Below are 17,177 nucleotides of genomic sequence, written 5' to 3' on the forward strand. Positions count from 1 at the left end.
GGGTCATTCTTAGAAGGGTTGGAGGGAGCGGGTAACGAGTCATTCCATGTGAAGTGGACTAGGGGTCTCCACCTGACCCTCTCCAATTTTGATAAAATTGTACATGAAGGTTGGCATGTACATCAGACTAACTTTGGGAAAGTTTTATTTCATGATATGCAATAGTAGTAATGCTATGGCCCTCAGAGTGAAGGCAGGTGAAAATTTCACCGATTAGAAGAGATTAATCATGGGCTTGGTGTCCCTAGTTTTGAAAGTTCTCATTATCCATCCTGTCATTTTCCTAGCAAATGTGGTAGATACATTGTTGTGGTCTTCGAAGGTGAGATCTTTTGACCTTATCACTCCTAGGTCCTTCACATTACTTTTTTGCTCTGTTGTATGGTTAGAATTGTTGACATATTTTTTGTTGTTAATAATGGTAGGTTAGAAATTGGCTTGTAATTGTTGATTTCTGCTGGTCTTCGCATTTTGCGTGTTGGCATAATCTTGCTAGCTTAACTATGCAAGGTTTCTATTGATTTGTTGAACAAACCATAAAGAATAAAAAGGCACAGTACATAAATAATTCTCACTTAGGAGAATGAAACTTAATAGGTAAATGATAGCACATAAGCAGCTTTCTTATTTATTAGTGGTGGCATATTAGTATTGTATTGTTACCGTCAGTCCCTGGCCAGATGGAAATGTTGGGTGTTTCCTTACACCTGCTGTCCCTGTTCACATAGCAAGTAGGTACCTGGGTGTTAACCAACTGGTGTGGGTGGCATCCTGTGGGACTACAAATGGAAATAAGACAGATGATCCTCAGTGACACACTGTCTTTCTTGGCTTATCCTTGGTGGCTAACCCTCTGGGTTAAAAATCCCAACAAAATCTTGTCTTATCTCTTAACAGCTGTATAGCCCTTGTGATTTAGCACTTCTTTCTGATTATAATAATAATAATAATAATAATAATAATAATAATAATAATAATGATTATCTCTTAACAGCCTCTTTAGATTTACAGTATAACTTGGGTAATTATATGTTTAACACATGTTTGTAATTGCAAATCATCATTCATAAAACATTTTGTGGTTATTAAGTGTGGATCTTTGTTTTGCAAGTCAATAAATGAGTTGTATAATAAGTAGATTCAGGGATATGAATGATGAAGGAATATATTGTTGAATATCAGGGTTTTAGAATTTTTATTGCACTTTTTTTTTTATATGTAATGACTTGTATGTGATTTGTGTTTTATGTTGAGCCTTAAATCCCATATTTGTGATATGGATAGCTTAGAGTGTAGTATAGGGTGTTAGAGTTAAGATTTTCGGTGATGTATTGGTCAAAGAATTTGCATTTTTATTTAAATGTATAATCTTGTAAGATTTTTTTTGTCATTTCTGCTGTATTTCTAATCATACTCACCGAAAATTTGAATTTTTCTTGAGGCATATGTTAGCATTTGGTGTGAGTCCTAACAATTTTTGTTTACTTAGGAGCCCAGGTGATTACTGAACTTTCAATGTATACAGTATTATATTTTCTTATTTTGAAATATGATGAACACAGTAAGCAGGCTGAAGACTATTGGGAGAAATATTACTTATATTTATGAGCCAGGGAAATTTATCTATACCAGTTTAAGAAGCTTTTGATTAAATTTGGTGAAACAGTTACATTAAATGCTGTAAAGAACATCAGTATATAAACTTAGGTTGTAATAAATGAGATTAATATTTCAGAGTATTTTAAAGACAGCAGTCATCCAGAGAGGCACTATCCTCCTGTCATGAGACATAGGTAGTAGGTTGCTAGACAGCAGTCATCCAGAGAGGCACTTCCTCCTGTCATAAGACATAAGTGGATATAAATGCTCTGGAAAACATACAGAGGAGGATGACAAAGATGATCCCATGTATCAGAAATCTTCCCTATGAGGATAGACTGAGGACCCTGAATCTGCACTCTCTCGAAAGGCATAGAATTAGGGGGGATATGACTGAGGTGTATAAATGGAAAATAGGAGTAAATAAAGGGGATGTAAATAGCGTGCTGAAAATTTCCAGCCAAGACAGGACTCACAGCAATGGTTTCAAGTTGGAAAAATTCAGATTCAGGAAGGATATAGGAAAGCACTGGTTTGGTAATAGAGTTGTGGATGAGTGGAACAAACTCCCGAGTACAGGTATTGAGGCTAAAATGTTGTGTAGTTTTAAAAATAGGTTAGATAAATACATGAGTTGATGTGGGTGGGTGTGAGTTGGACCTGACTAGCTTGTGCTGCTGGGTCTGGTGCCATGCTCCTTCCTTGAGTGGAGGCGACCAGACTGGGTGGGTCATTGGGCTAATCCGGGGGGGGGGGGGGGGGGGGGACATGGACCTGCTCCGCAGGGGTCAGTAGGCCTGCTACAGTGTTCCTTCTTCCTTATGTTCTTATAAGTAGTAGGTTGCTAAACAGCAGTCATCCAGAGAGGCACTATACTCCTGTCATGAGACATAGGTAGTAGATTGCTAGACAGCAGTCATCCAGAGAGGCACTATCCTCCTGTCATGAGACATAGGTAGTAGGTTGCTAGACAGCAGTCGTCCAGAGAAGCACTACCCTCCTCTTTTGTTAGTATGAAACAGAATGTAAAATATCAACCATCAGGGGAAGTATGTACTACCATTGTGTCATAAAAGTATGTTCGTAGGCAACAAACATCCAGGAAATTGATACCCTTCAGTTGTACGAGTGTAACACAGGCTTGTTAAATGCTATGCATTCTTGCATATCTATATCCATGGATTTAACAAGTTTTTCTGTTATAATAATAATAATAATAATAATAATAACAGTAATTTACTCTAACTCGATAAGCATTAGTTGACACAAATGGTAATTTTCCTTGTTTCTTTGCAGTTCCTGGGAGTTACAAGAGGAGATAGTTGGAGTCATTCATGAAGTTCTCTACCGCTCCACTATTGAAGACTTGATATTTTTCCAAGAAATATTCACACAACTCTTCTTTATTTTGACTGATAAAACAGATCCTCAGAAAGGTGATAACTGAATTCTTTCAGAGATTATTTATATTGTTGTTTGATGACTTAACAATTACAATTTGTGTATTGAATAGTAACTATGTAGTATTCCACATAATTACATCCCATACCTAAAGATACTATTGGACCCTTACACTAGTGGTTCTTCCATTTGGATATTGCTTCTTATCCTGTCCCCTCAGAGATGGGGGGGGGGGGGGTAAAGGGGCACTGGATTTTCAGTCACACCAGATGTTCACATTATCTTTTTATGGGCTCTTTTAGTTGTACATTTCATTTTAATAAAGATACAGCCTCTCCTCACTTAATGACGGAGTTCCGTTCTTAAGACCACGTTGGTAAATGAATTTGTTGCTAAGCAAGGAGCATACTATGATGGTAGTGAGTTTGTGTCAACCATCTTTGATATTGTTTTAATGTCACTTTTGCACCATTTATAATATTTTTAGTATACTTATTTTTCAATGTTTATACAGTAGTGTATTGTATATTTTAATAAACAGAATAGAGGAAATCAGCTCTAATATACATTTTTTTAGGTATGCATACAGGTCAGAGAGCCCGTTGTAAGTCCCGGTCGTCAGTAAACTGGTACGTCGCTAAGTGAGGAGAGGCTGTAATAATAATAATACCTTTATTTCTACAAGTATACATGTACAAGGTATAAAGGCCTAGCGGACATCAGTGACATACCACTATATAGAAAGCCGCTTGTTATGCAGAGCATTTTAGGTAAATTAGGTTAGTTTTGTCCCAGGATGTGACCCACACCAATCGACTAACACCCAGGTACCCATTTTATACTATTGGGTGAACAGGGACAGCAAGTGTCTTATGGAAATACGTCCTAATATTTTCCAGCAGTACCAGAGATTCGAATTCTGGACCTCAGTGTGTGAGTTGAGTGCACTAGCGATCGAGCTATGGCATTATCTGTGTAAGTGCTTTATTGAACAATGCTGCTAGAAAATGTTAAGTGCTGAACTGATCACCATATAACTTAGGATCCTTATTATTGTAATGCATTCTGTCCTGCTATGTTGTACAAAAGTACAATTCAGGTCAAATCCTTGTTAAAGTCCACAACTGAACTACCCAAAATACCACACATACTTACAAGGGCTTATCAATTGTCATTATCCATACAAATGTACCTATGTAATTATTTTTATTATTTATTATCACACCGGCCGATTCCCACCAAGGCAGGGTGGCCCGAAAAAGAAAAACTTTCACCATCATTCACTCCATCACTGTCTTGCCAGAAGGGTGCTTTACACTACAGTTTTTAAACTGCAACATTAACACCCCTCCTTCAGAGTGCAGGCACTGTACTTCCCATCTCCAGGACTCAAGTCCGGCCTGCCGGTTTCCCTGAATCCCTTCATAAATGTTACTTTGCTCACACTCCAACAGCACGTCAAGTATTAAAAACCATTTGTCTCCATTCACTCCTATCAAACACGCTCACGCATGCCTGCTGGAAGTCCAAGCCCCTCGCACACAAAACCTCCTTTACCCCCTCCCTCCAACCCTTCCTAGGCCGACCCCTACCCCGCCTTCCTTCCACTACAGACTGATACACTCTTGAAGTCATTCTGTTTCGCTCCATTCTCTCTACATGTCCGAACCACCTCAACAACCCTTCCTCAGCCCTCTGGACAACAGTTTTGGTAATCCCGCACCTCCTCCTAACTTCCAAACTACGAATTCTCTGCATTATATTCACACCACACATTGCCCTCAGACATGACATCTCCACTGCCTCCAGCCTTCTCCTCGCTGCAACATTCATCACCCACGCTTCACACCCATATAAGAGCGTTGGTAAAACTATACTCTCATACATTCCCCTCTTTGCCTCCAAGGACAAAGTTCTTTGTCTCCACAGACTCCTAAGTGCACCACTCACTCTTTTTCCCTCATCAATTCTATGATTCACCTCATCTTTCATAGACCCATCTGCTGACACGTCCACTCCCAAATATCTGAATACGTTCACCTCATCCATACTCTCTCCCTCCAATCTGATATTCAATCTTTCATCACCTAATCTTTTTGTTATCCTCATAACCTTACTCTTTCCTGTATTCACCTTTAATTTTCTTCTTTTGCACACCCTACCAAATTCATCCACCAATCTCTGCAACTTCTCTTCAGAATCTCCCAAGAGCACAGTGTCATCAGCAAAGAGCAGCTGTGACAACTCCCACTTTGTGTGTGATTCTTTATCTTTTAACTCCACGCCTCTTGCCAAGACCCTCGCATTTACTTCTCTTACAACCCCATCTATAAATATATTAAACAACCACGGTGACATCACACATCCTTGTCTAAGGCCTACTTTTACTGGGAAAAAATTTCCCTCTTTCCTACATACTCTAACTTGAGCCTCACTATCCTCGTAAAAACTCTTCGCTGCTTTCAGTAACCTACCTCCTACACCATACACTTGCAACATCTGCCACATTGCCCCCCTATCCACCCTGTCATACGCCTTTTCCAAATCCATAAATGCCACAAAGACCTCTTTAGCCTTATCTAAATACTGTTCACTTATATGTTTCACTGTAAACACCTGGTCCACACACCCCCTACCTTTCCTAAAGCCTCCTTGTTCATCTGCTATCCTATTCTCCGTCTTACTCTTAATTCTTTCAATTTTAACTCTACCATACACTTTACCAGGTACACTCAACAGACTTATCCCCCTATAATTTTTGCACTCTCTTTTATCCCCTTTGCCTTTATACAAAGGAACTATGCATGCTCTCTGCCAATCCCTAGGTACCTTACCTTCTTCCATACATTTATTAAATAATTGCACCAACCACTCCAAAACTATATCCCCACCTGCTTTTAACATTTCTATCTTTATCCCATCAATCCCGGCTGCCTTACCCCCTTTCATTTTACCTACTGCCTCACGAACTTCCCCCACACTCACAACTGGCTCTTCCTCACTCCTACAAGATGTTATTCCTCCTTGCCCTATACACGAAATCACAGCTTCCCTATCTTCATCAACATTTAACAATTCCTCAAAATATTCCTTCCATCTTCCCAATACCTCTAACTATGTAATTCTAAGTAATAATATAATGTTTTAAGTATGGTAAACCAAACACTCAGTACAGTTCCTGGAGAGCTGCTACAGAACATACAGGTATTATACTATAAATAAATATCTCTCTGATATTGCACATATACACCTCACTCTGAGTAAGCACTCTTTTCAAATTAAAGGATCCAAATTTTAGAACAACCTTCTTTAAGGATAAAAAATCTTTATTGCCTGATAATTTAAAAAAAAAAAATTGCCAAAAAACATCTGAAGTTATGTAATGTTAAATGTTTAATGATCATAAACATTTAGTATTTTATTTTATTTTATTTATTTTATTTATTTTGTCTTTGCAAATAGTACATTGAGATTTTATATTTACAATAATGGGTTGCAGTGCAAAGAGAGCCTCTGTTATGCCTAGGCATTATGAGCCAACTTAACATTATTGGCTTACAGACTACTTAACACTAAGGATTATATCATAGTTGTACAGTAGGATAGTAATTATTTTATAGTTGAACAATAGATTATTAATTATAAGTGAATCCAAATTTGTATAAGACAAAAGATATATTCATCTATTCAAAAATGCTTTTTGTGAAAACAATGATTCAATTATAATCCTGTCAACAGTGGATAAAAGGTTCAAAGTGATTGTTTCAGTTATGATGTGGGAGTACATAAGTGAGTCCGTGTGTACTGAGTATTTAGCATTTAGTCTAGGGTGATTAAGTGGCTTTTGAGAAGAGTCTTAAATTGATTTTCAGACTGGGTTACTTTAATATCTTCTGGTAATGAATTCCATATTTTGGGGCCCTTTATGTGCATAGAGTTTTTACACAGTGTGATATGAACACGAGGTATATCAAAAAGAGATCTGTGTCTTGTGTTGTGGTCATGTGTCCTGTTTAGGTTGGTGAGGAGAAGTTTGAGTGGAGGGTTTATATTTGCGTGTATTGTTCTGTGTATGTAGTAGGCACATGAATAAATATGGATGTTCGTAATGGTGAGCAGATTCAGACTTTTGAAAAATTGGCGGAGTATGCTGGCGGGAGTGGGAATTTGTTATCATTATTGCTGCTGCCTTTTGCTGGGTTATTAGGGGTTTTAAGTGATTGGATGTTGTTGATCCCCATGCACAAATTCCATATGTAAGATAAGGGTATATATAGTGCCAGGAGAGTTGATTGTGGAACGTAGTACCTTATCTTTGATAGTATACCTACAGTCTTGTAGATTTTCTTGGTGATTTGTTATATGTGTGTCTGGAACTTAAGGCTTCTGTCAAGGTGGATATCTAAGAATTTTCCCTCTGTGAGTCTTGTGACTGATGATCCATTTAGTGTTATGTTAATTGGATCATTTGCAGCTTTATTTTCAAACTGAATGAAATAGGTTTTATCAGTATTCAGGGTAAGTTTGTTAGTCATCATCCAGGCAGATATTTTCTGCAATTCGGCATTGACTGTGTTTGCTAGTATGACTGTGTTTGGGTGGGAAATTCATATGTAGTGTCATCTGCAAATACAGTGGACCCTCGCCTAACGATATTAATCCGTTCCTGAGAGCTAAACGTCAGGCGAAATTATCGTTAGCTGAATTAATTTTCCCCGTAAGAAATAATGGAAATCAAATTAATCCGTTCCTGACACCCCAAAGTATGAAAAAAAAAAATTACCACATGAAATATTAATTTTAATACACACAAACTGAAGAAGACATGCACAGTTACATGACACTTACCTTTATTGAAGATCTGGTGATGATTGATGGGATGGGAGGAGGGGAGAGTGTGAATGGTGTTAATGTTTAGAAGGGGAATCCCCTTCCATTAGGACTTGAGGTGGCAAGTCCTTTTCCGGGGTTACTTCCCTTCTTCTTTTAATGCCACTAGGACCAGCTTGAGAATAACTGGACCTCTGTCGCACAACATATCTGTCCATAGAGGCCTGTACCTCCCATTCCTTTATGACATTCCTAAAGTGTTTCACAACATTGTCAGTGTAATAGTCACCAGCACGGCTTGCAATAGCTGTGTGAGGGTGATTTTCATCAAAAAAGGTTTGCACTTTAAGCCACATTGCACACATTTCCTTAATCTTTGAAGTAGGCAACTTCCTCAATTTCTCTATCCCCTCCTCTGGAGCAGTTTCCTCAGGTCTGGCCTCTTACTGTTGGAGATGATCTAGCAACTCATCAGTGGTTAGTTTGTAAAGTAAAAAGGACACAAGTGCAGCTAATGTGACATTTTATTGTGGCAACGTTTCGCTCTCCAGGAGCTTTGTCAAGCCGATACAAACAGTATATGGACACAGAGGGTATATAAAGGCTCAGAGTGAGGTGCAATACTAGTGAGGTACCATTTCGATGTTCACTAGTGGAGGTAGCAGTAGTAGAAGTAGTAGTGACAAAAGTTGTAGTAGTAATACAATATGGTAGAGCAATTAATTCGTACTTGTACAGGGAACACCTAGAGTCCGAACACTTTGCAAACATCATCCCTTCAAGCGTCACTTGGTTACGTTACGTGGACGACGTCCTCGTAATAACTCCCAAATGTTTTGATGTACGGAATCTTCAGGCAAGGCTCAACGCAGTTGAACCGGCGATCCAGTTTACACTAGAAGAAGAGTCCAATGACAAGTTACCTTTCCTCGACGTCCTCATTCACAAAGTAGACAACAACCTAGGATTTCAAGTTTATCGGAAACCTACCAATAAAAATGATCTCACACACTTCTATTCCAGTCAAGATACCAAGACCAAAAGAGGCATCATCATCGGGTTGTTCCTAAGAGCATACCGAATTTGTAGTCCTGAGTTTCTTGACAAGGAATGTACATACATTCACCAAACCTTCACTGAGTTACATTTTCCTTCCTTTTTCATCAAAAACTGCAAGAAAAGAGCTCTTCAGATCATTAATTCTCCACGCACCAACACCACTCCCAACAAAGTTATAATTCTTCCCAACAGCCAGGTTGCACTGAACGTTTCTAAAGTCCTTTCACAAGCTAACACCAGAGTCACCATCGCTTCTAGCACTTCAATAAAGGATCTAACCAGGACAAAATCAAAGCACCACGAACCAGTCAATGCAGGGGTTTACACTATACCCTGTGGAGGCTGTGACAAGGTTTATGTAGGTGAAACAGCAAGAAACCTCGACACTCGCCTCAATGAACACATTTACGTATGTAGGAATGATAACTTGAACAACGCCTGTGTACAACACCGAAATTCCACCAATCATCTCATGAAATTCAGGGACGCCCAATTAGTGATAAAGGAAACTAATTTCCGCAGACGCAAGTGCCTCGAATCAGCACTGATCGCTGTTTCAAATACAATTAAACAAAACAACGGCAGCTTCACCATCTCTGAAGTCTTAGCGAGAATCCTCCTGAAAACAGTAAACCCTGCCATCACATAGTCTCTCCTGTTATACTACATAAAGCACATTACAGAGAGTGAATACTGAAACAGGCTGCGTCTTTTAAGTCTATATTTGTCCAACCTATTTTTATGTTACCCAAGTAATAGCATTTATATCCTTTCACTCATGTACGAATTAATTGCTCTACCATATTGTATTAATACTACAACTTTTGTCACTACTACTTCTACTACTACTACCTCCACTAGTGAACATCGAAATGGTACCTCACTAGTATTGCACCTCACTCTGAGCCTTTATATACCCTCTGTGTCCATATACTGTTTGTATCGGCTTGACAAAGCTCCTGGAGAGCAAAACGTTGCCACAATAAAATGTCACATTAGTTGCACTTGTGTCCTATTTACTTTACATATTGTCGGTAATTGTACCAACATTATTACAGTGGTTAGTTCGTTATTGTCCTCCTCCACCAACTCTTCCACATCCTCCCCACTAACCTCCAACCCCAAGGACTTCCCCAATGCCACAATGGATTCCTCAACTGGAATAGGATTCCCAGGGTTAGCCTCAAACCCTTCAAAATCCCTTTTGTCTACATATTCTGGCCACAGTTTCTTCCAAGCAGAGTTCAAGGTCCTCTTAGTCACTTCCTCCCAAGCCTTACCTATAATGTTTAAACAATTGAGGATGCTAAAGTGATCTCTCCAAAACTCTCTTGGAGTCAATTGAGTTTCTGAGGTCACTACAAAGCACCTTTCAAACATAGCTTTTGTGAAGAGTTTTTTGAAGTTTGCAATGACCTGCTGGTCCATGGGCTGCAGGAGAGGAGTGGCATTAGGAGGCAAAAACTTGACCTTAATGAAGCTCATTTCCGCAGAAAGTCGCTCTGCCACATCTGAAGGATGACCAGGAGCATTGTCTAATACCAGGAGGCACTTAAGGTCCAATTTATTTTCCAGGAGTTAATTTTTTCACAGTGGGGGCAAATGCGTGTGTAACCAGTCATAGAAAAAGTCCCTAGTGACCCATGCCTTACTGTTTGCCCTCCACAGCACACACAAATTAGCCTTGAGTATATTGTTTTTCCTGAACACTCTGGGAGTTTCAGAGTGATACACCAATAAAGGCTTCACTTTGCAATCACCACTAGCATTAGCACACATTAACAGAGTAAGCCTGTCTTTCATAGGCTTATGTTCTGGGAGTGCCTTTTCCTCCTGAGTAATGTAGGTCTTGCTTGGCATTTTCTTCCAAAACAGGCCTGTTTCGTCACAATTAAACACTTGTTCAGGTTTCAGTCCTTCACTGTCTTTGTACTCCTTGAATTCCTGCACATATTTTTCAGCCGCTTTGTGGTCCGAACTGGCAGCCTCACCATGCCTTATCACACTATGTATGCCACTACGATTCTTAAATCTCTCAAACCAACCTTTGCTGGCCTTAAATTCACTCACATCACCACTAGTTGCAGGCATTTTTCTAATTAAATCCTCATGCAACTTCCTAGCCTTTTCACATATGATCGCTTGAGAGATGCTATCTCCTGCTATCTGTTTTTTGTTTATCCACACCAATAATGGTCTCTCAACATCTTCTATCACTTGCGATCTCTGTTTCGAAAACAAAGTTGCACTTTTGGCAAGAACAGCTTCCTTGATTGCTGTTTTCTTGGCCACAATAGTAGCGATGGTTGATTGGGGTTTTGTGTACAACCTGGCCAGCTCGGAGACACGCACTCCACTTTCATACTTATCAATGATCTCTTTCTTCATATCCATAGTAATTCTCACCCTTTTTCCTGTAGGGTTGGCACTAGAAGCTTTCTTGGGGCCCATGGTGACTTATTTTGCAGGTGAAATCACTAAAAAGGCTGTGATAATATGAAATGTTCCGATTGTATGCTTGGAAGCGACCGCGGTGTCTGGCTTGTAAACACTGGCACCCACGAAACAAGTGAGGCGGGCTCAGGCCGCACGTGGACGCGTCTCGAACGAATCGCATTGAGCGAGTTTTTTTAGCGCTAGCCGAGGCAAAATTTTTGCATTAAAATGTATCGCTAGGCGGATTTAACGTTATGCGATGTGTTTGTTAGGTGAGGGTCCACTGTAATATGGGTTTAAGTAGCTGTGATGCATTCGGTAGATCATTGATGTAGATGAGAAAGAGGAGTGGTCCAAGGACGCTTCCTTGTGGAACTCCTACTGTGATTGGTTGGGTGGAAGAGTTTGGATCATTTGCATACACATAGAGTTCTGTTACTAAGGTATGATTTTAGGTAGTTGAGGGAGTGGCCTCTGATACTATACTGCATTAATTTGGAGTACAGCAGTTCATGGTCGACTGTATCGAAAGCTTTACGTAAATCAATGAAAATACCCTGCAGGACTTTTCTTTTCGAGTGCAGTATATATTAGTTCTAGCATGTGTATGATAGCATCATTTGTGCTTTTATTATTCCTGAATCCAAACTGACAAGGGTTTAATATGTTGTGTGAGACGAGGTAGAAATAGATCTGTCTATGAATTAATTTTTCAAAGATTTTAGAGAGCAGTGGTAAGTTAGATATTGGTCTATAGTTGTTCAAGTTAGCTTGGCCACCTCCTTTGTGGATCGGAGTGACCCTCGCTATTTTGAGGATTGTTGGGAAGGTAGATGATTCAATGGATTTATTAAAGAGCGTTGCAATAATTGGTGACAATACTTGAGAAGCTTTTTTGTAGATAAAAGCAGGCAAGTTGTTTATGTCTCCTGCCTTGTTTTTAAGGGTGTTTATGATGAGCGTAACTTCAGTGGGGTTGGTTGGAGCTAGGAATAGCGTATTTGGGTAGGTACCTATGAGGTAGTCTGATGGACGGGTGTTTACGCTTGGTATTTTGTTCGCTAGATTTCTTCCTATGGTGGAGAAGAAAACATTGAGTCTGTTCACTGTTTCAGTAGGTGTGAGTAGGGGTTCATCTGATTTTGTTAGTTTGATTGCTTTGTTTTTGGATAACTTTTTAGTTCCAAGAATTTCAGATAGAGTTTTCCAGATTTTTTTCATATTACCTTTGATGTTATGTAATCTATTTTCATAATACAATCTTTTAAGAAGGCTTACACTGCTAATTTATTAAGTTGTATCTTACACTGGTGGTTTATTAAATTACATCTTACACTGCTAATTTATTCAATTGCTACCTCCTCATTATAAAATTTTTTATCAATATTGATAAATGAAAAATTTAAAAAACTTGTTTGGCTTGTTTTGAGGTGTCCTGGAATGTAACCCTTTTGTCCCATAAGTTGTTCACTCTGCCCATTGCATTTTCTCTTATAGCTCTATTTTTCCTGGATCATAACCCCTCACAAAAAAGGGGGGCTTACTGTTTTTGTCTATTTGGGAGTGGACATGTTGGCAGGTGAGTTTTTGAAAGATGAGGTAAACCATAGAATAGATGATGGGAAAAAGGTAGGCGGGATATTGAAGTATCTGTGGAAAGAAAATTTTTCTGTAGAGGCTACAAAGGAAAATGTATCAGAGTATATTGATACAATGAGTGTGAGGCATGATCTTTAAACATTATTGTAAAGCGAAGGCTGGAGGCAGTGGAGATGTCGTTTTGAGAGCAGTGTGTGGTGTGAGTGTTATGCAAAAAAATTTTGATGGTAGAAATTAAAAGAATGTGTGGGAGTTACAAGAGGTATAATTCAGTGGGAGGAGGAGGGATTATGTAGTAGGGTTAGGTATTTAAAGAGGATGGCGAAGAATATGGTGATAGAGGCTGATGAATTAGACACATGTGCAACACCTGGCTATCTTTATTGAAGAAATGTTTCGGCACACAGTGGCTTCATTAGTTCAACGTTTCTTCAATAAAGATACCCAAGTGTTGAACATGTCTAATTCATTAACTTTTCGGTTCTCTGAACCATTTATCTACAATGATAGAGGCTGTATAAATTAGGTGGAAGGAAGGAAGGGTAGGGGCCATCCCAAGGAGGAGTTGGTGGAGAGGGTGAAGGAGGTTTAAGAGGTAGGTGTATGCAGCAGGTGCATATGTGTGTGTTAAATTGAAGAGGAAGTTGGTTTTAAGGATTTGAAAGGCTATTGGAGTGTGAGCAAAATACCATTTATGAAGGGATTCATGGAAATTAGTTAGCTGACTTAGAGTACTGGAGGTGTGAAGTAGAGTGCATGCATTCTGAAGGAGGGGTGGAGATGTTGTTTGAAAGGTTGTTTGACTTGTGATGTGTGCACACTTCCTACAAGATAGCTGTTGAATGAATAATGATGAATGTGTCCTATTTATTGGTCACCTTGTCTTGGTGGAAGACTGCCAGTTTGGTGAAAAAAATATTTTTCACAAAATATAATCTGTATTATTTACATTTCTACAAACATCAGACTCAAAATATTGTACTGTATCACGCTCGTCTTTTTTTTTTTCATCATTGAATATTTTACAGGTTAAGGGCTGTTATCTTAGCTCATTTCCAGTCCCAACCCTATCTAAGGTATACTATCAGGATGCTGTTATCCTACCTCGTTTCAAAACCCATTTCAAAATCCAGTCCAATCTTAAGGTATACTACTGCTCAAGGATGCTGTTATCCCAGTCCTATCTAAGGTATACATATTACCAGCCCCAGAATGTCACTCGCAACAACTGATTAACATCAAGGTCTTCTTTCAGCAAACCAGCATTATCCCGCTGTAACATCGAGATATCTACAATAAACCCTCAGTATAATAGATCCCAATGTACAGTTATTTATTTATTTATTTAATGTCTTTGCAAACAGTACATTGAGGTAGTGTATATAAAATAGTGGGTTGCATTGCAAAGAGAGCCTCTATTATGCCTAGTCATTATGGGCCAACTTAACATTATTGGCTTACATTCTACTTAATAGTAAGGAGTAGTATATCATAGTTGTACAGTAGGAAAGTAATTATTTCATAGTTGTACAGTAGAATATTAATTATAAACGAATCAAAATTTGTATAATACAAAGATATACGTATTTATATTCTAAAATGCTTTTGTGAAAAACAATGATTCAATTATATTCCTGTCAACAATGGATAAAAGGTTCAATGTGATTGTTTCAGTTATGATGTGGGAGTACATAGGTGAATAAATGTGTACTGAGTATTTAGCATTTAGTCTAGGGTGATTAAGTGGCTTTTGAGAAGAGTCTTAAATTGATTTTCAGACTGGGTTACTGTAATATCTTCTGGAAATGAATTCCATATTTTGGGGCCCTTTATGTGCATAAAGTTTTTACACAGTGTGATATGGACACGAGGTATATCAAAAAGAGATCTGTGTCTTGTGTTGTGGTCATGTGTCCTGTTTAGGTTGGTGAGGAAAAGTTTGAGTGGAGGGTTTGTATTTGCGTGTATTGTTCTGTGTATGTAGTAGGCACATGAATAAGTATGGACGTTCTTAATGGTAAGCAGTTATACAGTTATACAGTTTCGTTTCTTTGCTATGGTTACAACATGTAAATCATACATTTGTGTGATTTACATTTTATAGTGTGTTGTTAAGTTTAAAGCAAGACACTAACAGGCCTTAGCATTTTACCCAGACTAATACTAATGCTGACACACTACTTAAGACTAGATATAGCATATTACATAATGTGAACACCTTAAGTGTTTTAATGGTTGTGAGGATTACAGATATTAATAAGAAGATTTAATAAATGATTAAAAAACCGACAAGTTGAAGATTGATACACTTGTGCAACATATGGGAAACTTTATTGAAGAAATGTTTTGCCACACAGTGGCTTCATCAGTCCAGTACAAAGCAGTCCATCACTCTTGTAGAATGTACAGCATAGGGCCGTAGACGTGGCTTATATACTGTAATCAGGTGAGGCGAAGCAGGAGAAGGCGGGGTCATAGTGGTACCATCCACTAGTCTAAGTAGGTCTACGTCCAAAGGTTGAACAAGTGTTGAATTCTTTGTGAGGCTTCACCTCACCTGACTACAGTATACATGCATAAGCCATGTCTATGGCCCTATGCTGTACATTCTACAAGAGTGATGGACTGAACACATCGACTCCAGGCTGAGGGACTGATTACCTCAAACTACTCCTCTCCTTACATCTTTCTGCTTTGTACTGGACTGATGAAGCCACTGTGTGGCAAAACGTTTCCTCAATAAAGTTTCCCATATGTTGTGTAAGTGTCTCAATCTTCAATAATAAGGTTATATTTTAATTATATTGTATTGATTATACTGTAATGACCCTTTAAAATTATGGGCAAAATCCACTGGGCAAATTGTACTTTGAGCTTATTTATTTTTAGTGTTTATTGCAGTATATCTGTAAATTGTGTTAGGCACTGTATTAAGTATACAGTGTATTTTATTACAATTTTAACTTTGTTCTAATGTAATGGATACCCCCTATTAGTCTATTATATTGAGGGTTTACTGTATTTAATGCTAAGTAGGGGCAACAGGGCAAGGAAACATATCCAAAATCCCCATCTGCCCCAGATCAAACTCGGGTCATTTGATTGTCAGCCAAGGACACCACCACTAAGCTATGAACCTAGTAGCTTTATGATTGATGAAGAAAAAATAGTCACAATACCATGGCTGGAACAATACTGTATACAGATAGCCTGTACTTAGGAGGGGAACTTTACAATGATGTTTGGGTCCATCCTTAGCCATTGTCATGCCACAAGTGGTCCAGGATGAAGCAAAATGTCATCATAAGGTTCCTCTCATAAGTGCAGGTTACTTGCATAATTTACAATTGATGTTTTACTATTCTTTGTATCTACATCTACAATAAATCATGGAATCAGTGGAGTTTGAACCCCTGATAAGTGAGTCCTAAGACTCACAGAGATCAAACGCCATCCATTCTGTGATTGTTTACAATCATGTTGTTACAGTTTTGCGAGTCTAAATCTACCCTAACTATAATTTGATTAAATATTTTATTATTTTTATTTCTAATTTTAGCACAGTATATTTTCTTGTGACTGTTTCTCTTCTTATTGTAGTGGGGAATATAAGTGAAGATTGTAAGAAGACAGCCTTGGCATCAGTCTCTCTACTCGTGCAGAACAGTTCAGATTCTGTCAGAGAAGAAGTTTATGCTGATGCTTTTAGACCACAGCTTGGCCATGCTATCTACATCACCCTCAAGCTAATACAAGAAGAAAAGAACCGTAGTTTGAAGTAAGTACAATACACCAGTCCTACGCTAAGTTTACTTATTCGTGCTGTATCAGACAAAACCAGCTCATCCAACTCTATCCCTGTTCATCTTCCAGCCTCCCTCCAACTCCCATACAAAGTTAATCTTATTATCTTATTCCAAATTCCAATTTCTACTGAATCTAAGTAACCTAGGTAGTAGGTTGGTAGACAGCAGCCACCCAGGGAGGTACTATTATCCTGTCATGTGAGTGTAAAATGGAAACCTATAATTATTTTACATGATGGAAGGATTGCTGGTGTCTTTTTTTTTCTGTCTCGTAAACATGCAAGGTTTCAGGTACGCCTTGCTACTTCTTACACTTAGGTCACACTACACTTGCATGTACAAGCATATATACAGCCTCTCCTCACTTAACGACAGGGTTCCATTTCTAAGACCATGTCGGTAAACGAATTTGTCACTAAGCAAGGAGCATACAGTAATGGTAGTGGG

General features: G+C 38.6%; 1 protein-coding gene across 1 annotated transcript in view; it reads left to right on the forward strand.

Annotated features, from left to right (window-relative positions):
- Positions 1–583: 583 nt before the first annotated feature.
- The window catches only part of LOC128703276 (Telo2 interacting protein 1), a 104,615-nt gene continuing 88,021 nt past the window's right edge, over positions 584–17,177 (forward strand). Inside the window, exons 1-3 of the mRNA XM_070103517.1 lie at positions 584–597; positions 2,896–3,035; positions 16,525–16,702. Of these exons, the coding sequence (XP_069959618.1) occupies positions 584–597; positions 2,896–3,035; positions 16,525–16,702 (332 nt within the window). The remainder of the gene's footprint in view (positions 598–2,895; positions 3,036–16,524; positions 16,703–17,177) is intronic.

Source organism: Cherax quadricarinatus, chromosome 85 (genome assembly GCF_038502225.1).
Source record: "Cherax quadricarinatus isolate ZL_2023a chromosome 85, ASM3850222v1, whole genome shotgun sequence".
Lineage (NCBI taxonomy): Eukaryota > Metazoa > Arthropoda > Malacostraca > Decapoda > Parastacidae > Cherax > Cherax quadricarinatus.